Source organism: Palaemon carinicauda, chromosome 10 (genome assembly GCF_036898095.1).
Source record: "Palaemon carinicauda isolate YSFRI2023 chromosome 10, ASM3689809v2, whole genome shotgun sequence".
NCBI classification, from domain to species: Eukaryota; Metazoa; Arthropoda; class Malacostraca; order Decapoda; family Palaemonidae; genus Palaemon; species Palaemon carinicauda.
The window spans coordinates 120629257-120636560 of record NC_090734.1 but is presented as its reverse complement, the minus strand read 5'-3'; the positions used below and the strand labels follow the sequence as shown (position 1 = coordinate 120636560).

The 7304-nt window shown below is 31.9% G+C and overlaps 1 protein-coding gene across 1 annotated transcript in view; it reads right to left on the bottom strand.

Annotated features, from left to right (window-relative positions):
* LOC137648221 (uncharacterized) overlaps positions 1–7304 on the bottom strand; it is a 68667-nt gene that overhangs the window by 20941 nt on the left and 40422 nt on the right. The window contains exon 8 of the mRNA XM_068381144.1: positions 3062–3191. Within this exon, the coding sequence (XP_068237245.1) occupies positions 3062–3191 (130 nt within the window). The remainder of the gene's footprint in view (positions 1–3061; positions 3192–7304) is intronic.

Below are 7304 nucleotides of genomic sequence, written 5' to 3'. Positions count from 1 at the left end.
CCATTATCCGCAGATTTTATCCCAGACACTGCATACGATTCCAATTTTCTCCGGTTCTAAAATGATTGATTGATTGATTTAGATTTTTGTGGCGGATTGTTCCCTTAGGTTGTTGATAATGATTACTTCAAGATTGTATACCCAATCTTGAGCTTAATGAATGAGATTACAAACGCGCATAAAAGTAAATACCAGAATATCTATACTAAAAATAGAGGAAAAAACCTAAAGGGATTGAACCAATCATAAGATATTCTGTCAGACGAACATTTGTTTTATTCATGGTCACACACAAGCACACAATACATAAACAATGACGTAAAATTTTTGTTTATAAGACTGTATTTGAGACTATAAGCATCATAAACATATTTTTCATGGCAATGGTTTCTTCTGAAAGAATGTGGCTCTAAAGTTCTTTAGGGGGATATAAGGTTGCTAGCCAACCGCATTACTGATTTGGTAATAAGGCACTAAAAACGAAAAGCGATCACATACGGAACATAGTTTTTTGTATACACGCATATATATATATATATATATATATATATATATATACATATATATATATATATATATATATATATATAGTATGTAAAAAGACAGATGGATAGATACAGTGCGATCAAAGATGATAGACGAAACTCGTAAACTCTGGTATGCAAATTATTCTCACTGCATAACAAGGAAGTACAAAACTACCTATTTGCAAAATATATTACATATATATAATATATATATATATATATATATATATATATATATATATATATATATATATATATATATACATATGTATAAATATATATATATATATATATATATATATATATATAAATTTTATATATATATATATATATATATATATATATATATATATATATATATATAAATGTCATGTCTAAAATTTATCATAAGTAATACGAAAAAAGAACCAGCAATAAGGGTGACTTTAGAGAAATATTTCTACCACTTGGGTATCGCTTTTACTATTAACCGAGCCAGAAAACAAGTCATATTAATGATTGCATATAAAAAATACGAATACGAACATTCATACACATGAAAGTATATGGTCACTGAAATAGTGGTGAGAATTAAGGGAACTAAGCGATATACTTACAGAGAGAGAGAGAGAGAGAGAGAGAGAGAGAGAGAGAGAGAGAGAGAGAGAGAGAGAGAGAGAGCTTGAATGGCAGAGACTACTAGGACCTTAACAATGCAGTCACAGACCGCAATCATTTCCAAACGGGTAGTTTGGTTTGGACAAAAATTATACCATTACATCATTTAAAGATGAAAAGCGTCATTTTAGCTCTAAAGAATTCACAACATAGGATATTTTTTTTATTGTGGCATATCTAACACGAGGGGGGGGGGGGGGGAGAAGTTCACTTCTGTTAACAATGGCGCTTCGGTGAAACAATCGACGTCAATGACCTTCGATGTCAGGATGCCAGAAAACTTCCAATTATTCATTCATTTATTCGGTGAAACAAGATCACCATAACCTTTTTTTCGTTTCCCACATAAACACATATACTACATAAACATCCCATTACTCTGCATAGGTGGTTTGGTCTAGAAGATAAGCTCGTTGCACATGCAGATGATGCTACTCTCTTTACCGTAATTTCACCTCCTGAATTCATATCTAGGGTAGCCGAATCCCTTAATAAAGCTCTAGCTAAAATTAGTGCATGGTGCAAATTATGGGGCAAGAAGTTGAACCCTAACAAAACTCAAAGTATTAAAAGTATGACTGTAAGTAGGTCGAGGACAGTGGCTCCTCAACATCAAGATCTACCCATTGATAATGTTTCTTTAATTCTAAAATTTCAGGTATAATTCTTGGTAGCAAATTTACTTTTCATAAACATATTCGGTCTGTTTCTTCTTGGATTAAAAAAAATGTGGCTTATTGAAAAAGCCTTTTAGATTTTTAGTGATCAATCTATTCTGAAGAAAAATTTCAATTCTTTCCTTCTGACTTGTTTCGAGTATCGTTCTCTCCAAACGCTCTCATTTTAATTTGTTGGACTAAAACTTACGGTCTATCAAATTTCTCATTCCTGATCTCTGGTGCCGTAGTTCAGTTATTTCTTTATGCATGTTGTATAATATTTTTCATAATAATTCTGCTCATCTTTTGGATTCAAATCTACCCAGACTGTACCATCTTATATGCAGTGCTAAATATGCAGTTAATTCTAAGTTATGCCTTCTCCATCATAAGGCTCAACAGTGCACAGTATTCTAGAAGTTTTATTCCAGCTGTGATAAGATTGTAGCATGATCTTCCTAATCAGGACGTTAAATCGGTGGAAGTTCAAATGAAGTTCAAATGAAGTTCAAACTTACCACGAATGTCTCTATATTCAACAGACTGACATAAGTGCTCTCTTCATAGTTCGTACATTACAGATCTAGCTTAATGTTATTACTTATCTTGATATTTTATATTCATTATTTACTACTTCTCATATAGTTTATTTAAATATACATATAAACTGTATAATATGTATGTTGCTGATGTATTGTCCTCAAAATTAGATGTTACTTTTGATCTGAAGAAAGCAAATGCTGCTCAATCGGCATTAGTATTTGATTTAAAATCTTTAATACAAGCAATAGTAAAAAATCGAATGCCAGTCTCCAATCTGTTTGTTAACATATGTGGCTTAAACTATGAACAAAAACATGAGCTGCCGATTGCGTCAGTGCACATCATCAAAGATATGGCAGACAAACTAACGGTCGTAAAAGTAAAATAGCAAAATAAACTCTCTTAAAAAGGCGAATTTCGACAGGAAAAACACTATATTGCTGTAAAGTATTCATATGCCAAACAAATCTTGAATTTTATTACAATACAGCAACAATGAAAAAGATGACGTTTGAGATCAAAAGATACTTAAACCTTCGGAAAAATGCTTTAGAACAGTGCCATTCAAGTATAAATAAACAAAATTTCTGCACAAAATTGCTATAATTGAGTAAAACATATACCATATAAAACGTTAGGTAAAAGCAAGAAGATGAACTTTTGAAGGATACATACTTTTGGAGCAGTCGTTTCCAACCCATCCTTGGACACATTCGCACCTCCCGAGGACGCAGGAACCGTGCCCAGAGCAATCGTTGGGACAGGCCGATTGTAGGTCGGGGGCTTCTTCCAAGAATAACTCCACCTGGTGGTAAAAGATAAGTTTTATTTTTATATTAACAACACAGAAACTTTGACAATGAGCAGAAAAATAAGTGTTCCTTTCACAATGTTTAGATAAACATTACGTTTTCTTTTTATGATGTGAATACATAGGATTTCGAAATGTAATATATATTTTCTATAATTCTATAGAACAGTTGTAATAATGTTATAAACATGTATGCTAATACCATCTGATAGAATAATAATAACATTCAGAATATTATTCCCAAAATAAAGCTTAAATTAGATGAATATCAATCAAATTAAAAAAGCTAGTGTACATTAATGTAATACATTTCGCCTAGCAGTACAAACCCAAAGGCAAAATACGTACTGTACAGTATACGCGTAAGTGAAACGAAACGAAAACAAATTGTATTTACGGAGGGTATTATAAAGGAGAGTGTTCTATAATAAACTCACTCAGTTGCTTTCAACCTGCCTTTGAGTCACAACCTTCTCTCGGCCCGTCACATTGGCAGCGAGTCACTCCGGGGTCACCAATGTGACGGGCCGAGAGAAGGTTGTGACTCAAAGGCAGGTCACTTAGTTGCTTTCAACCTGCCTTTGAGTCACAACCTTCTCTCGGCCCGTCACATTGGCAGCGAGTCACTCCGGGGTCAACAATGTGACGGGCCGAGAGAAGGTTTTGACTCAAAGGCAGGTTGAAAGCAACTGAGTGAGTTTATTATAGAACACTCTCCTTTATATACAAAAGCTCAAAGCAACAAGACATTTCATGTTTAAAAAACAGACACTATTACAGAGGAGAAAAGCAGACATGTTTAATCTGGTTCATTTTAGTGCGAGGGAAGAGCGAAGATACAAGCATAATATATACACAAAATGAACTATGTACGATCGTGTGAAATACGGTTGGTACAGTATTACAAAGCCCATGATTACCAAGGAAATAATCCCCTTTTCAATCATGAAAAAGTCCCCTACCTTAATTGAATAATTACAGTTAACCATATGAGCCGTTGGGGGTCAATAAATACGTAAGCCTAATTAATCACACTCTCCTTACAATTGATTAATATGTCATTTGAGTAACCAATAATGTGAACTCGAATCAAATTTAAGACCCATAACCAAATTAAATATATTATGCTTACTCATATTGTAAAATACTTTCCTTTTAAAGGCTTTAGTTAAAACAAAATACACCAAACGATACAATCGGTGTAAAGAATCTTTAGGTAAAACTAATTAAACAGGAGAAAAAGAGGTAAAACAGTGAACAAAAATTTAAACCCACCATTTGGTAAAAAATCATAGTATATCTATATTTATAATTTAGTTGTTCAACTTCTTTACTCTTTCTGGTGATAGTTAAACATTAGGAAAATATTTTTTCTAAACCCTCTATTTGGTCAAAAATCCAAGAATACCTATATTCATAATTTACTTGTTCAACTTCTTTACCCATTCTGGTATAAGTTTATGTGATATGCTTCATTACTTTAATAAACATAATCTTATATTAAAGCTCTCTTCCTTTTAAGTACTGTAGTAATCTTTACTTATTTAAAGGTTTAAAGGTCGCTCATGAATGGCAGAGGCAAGGGACAGTGACATTGCCCTAACAAGCAGAACAATGCCCTAGAGACTGACCATATTTCATATGATCAGCGCCCAAGCCACCTCTCCACCCAAGCTAGGACCAGGGAGGGCTAGGCAAATGGCTGCTGATGACTCACAGAAAGACCTATAGGCTCCCCCAAACCCCCAACCTTAGCTCACAAAGATGGTAAGGTTGCAGACACTAATGTCACTAAAGAGACTGAGCGGGACTCGAATCCCCAACTGGCAAACACCAGGCAGAGACGTTACCAATCAGGCCACAACAACCCGTTGATGTATTTCCTTATTTTCCTCTGCCACATTATTTTGAACATAAGGGGTGAAAGTCAACCCAAACTCTATAGTGGTCCCAAGCAAAGGTATGAGGTAAGGTCTGGTGGTAGGATCATCCGGTCATGGAAAAGTATTTGCGTAAACCATCTAGTTTTCAATTTTGAAAGGATGTCTGTAAAATGGCTGATAGGAAGCAGAGACTAAACATAGAAATTACGTGAATTGGACATTTTGCTTGACCGAGACCTTGACCTTTGACCTTGAACCTACAAAATTTAATCATTTCCAGCTTTTTACATAAGAGTTAATCCCTGCAAGTTATTTTATCTTACTATTAAACTTGTGGACAGGAAGCTGTTCACAAGCAGACACACACACAATGAGGCCAAAAAAATTATTATATATATATATATATATATATATATATATATATATATATATATATATACAGTATATATATATATATATATATATATATATATATATATATATATATATATATATATATATATACAGTATATATATATATATATATATATATATACAGTATATATATATATATATATATATATATATATATATATATATATATATATATATATATACAGTATATATATATATATATATATATATATATATATATATATATATATATACTGTATAACACCTTATACAAGATTCTTTTGTTTGATGTAATTAATGTAAATTTAGGTCTTGCAAATATTATTTTGCTCTATTATGGTGCTTTCCAATTCCAACTATTCAGTAACTTATCACATAAGTGATTGCAATTCCCAAAAAGACTTTTTAACTATATAAAAAAAAAGTTTTTGTTATGAAGGAAGTTCTTTAAAGCATATAAGAATACCAACTATTTTAGAACTTGATTTCTTGTAACAAGTACACACGTAAAACTTAATAATTTGAACAAATACCAAAAACATTTTAGTACTCAAAGGACTTGGATATCAGACTACTCAAATCCAGTAATGCCATATTTACTTCTTAATGTACTTGCAATCAATACACGAATACCATCCTATATTATATTCCCTTAGACTTACAAAAGACCAGTACATCATTTATTCATTGTTAAACTAACCACAGCGTGGATTAACTAAATGAGGCATATCAAATTACCACTAAATACATAATGAAGTCACAATCAATACAATAATGTCTACCGAGTAAAGATTGTGTACAAAATTGTTTTAAAAGTTACTAATTAAGCCTTTAACTTATAAAAATTTTGATTTCTGCTCTTTATTTATTACGTAAGGAACAGAATATATATATATATATATATATATATATATATATATATATATATATATATATATATACACATATATATATATACATACATATATATGTGTATATATATATATATATATATATATATATATATATATATACATACATAAATATGTATATATACAGTATACACATACATAAAATGTATATACACATACAGACATACCAATGTATGTCTATACATATATGTCTGTGTGTGTACAGTATATGTATAGATATAGATAGATACATATGAAAATATGACGAGAGAGAGAGAGAGAGAGAGAGAGAGAGAGAGAGAGAGAGAGAGAGAGAGAGAGAGAGAGAGAGAGAGAGAGATTAGGCATCCGAAGACATTAAAACTTGGTGAAGTTTTAATGTGGTCCGTTGCAAACCTTAAGAAAAGAGAAAGCCGGCTTCTTATTACATGAATAATTCTCTCAGAAATGCGTTTGGTTCGTTTTCCAGGTCCCGCACCGCATTAAGAACAAGAGGCAGAGAACAGGAACATGTGCTTAACATGAGGCTCATATGCAAATGGATGGTGGGAACGTTAGGGAGAAGGAAGGGAGGATATGATAGGGAAACATGGATGAACAAAATAGCCAATAAATAATGACACTGTCAAATGACCATCTATGGATGTTTTCTGTGATTTTTTTTTTCAAGAATAAATATATAATGATATTTGATACGACATGAATTAAAAAGAAGCGATATGAAACCAGAGCACTGTCACTTGAAATACGACGAAAGCCTATATCAAATTACAGTATATTGCATGCTGTAAAATTAACTTGAATACACAATAAAAACACTGTTGCCCAGAAGAAACAAATTTCAAACATATCCATCCGTATGGACAACAAAGTTTATAAAAAAAATGGTGGAAAATAAATGAAATAAGCAAAATAGTGAACAAGGGATATAATAAAATTCC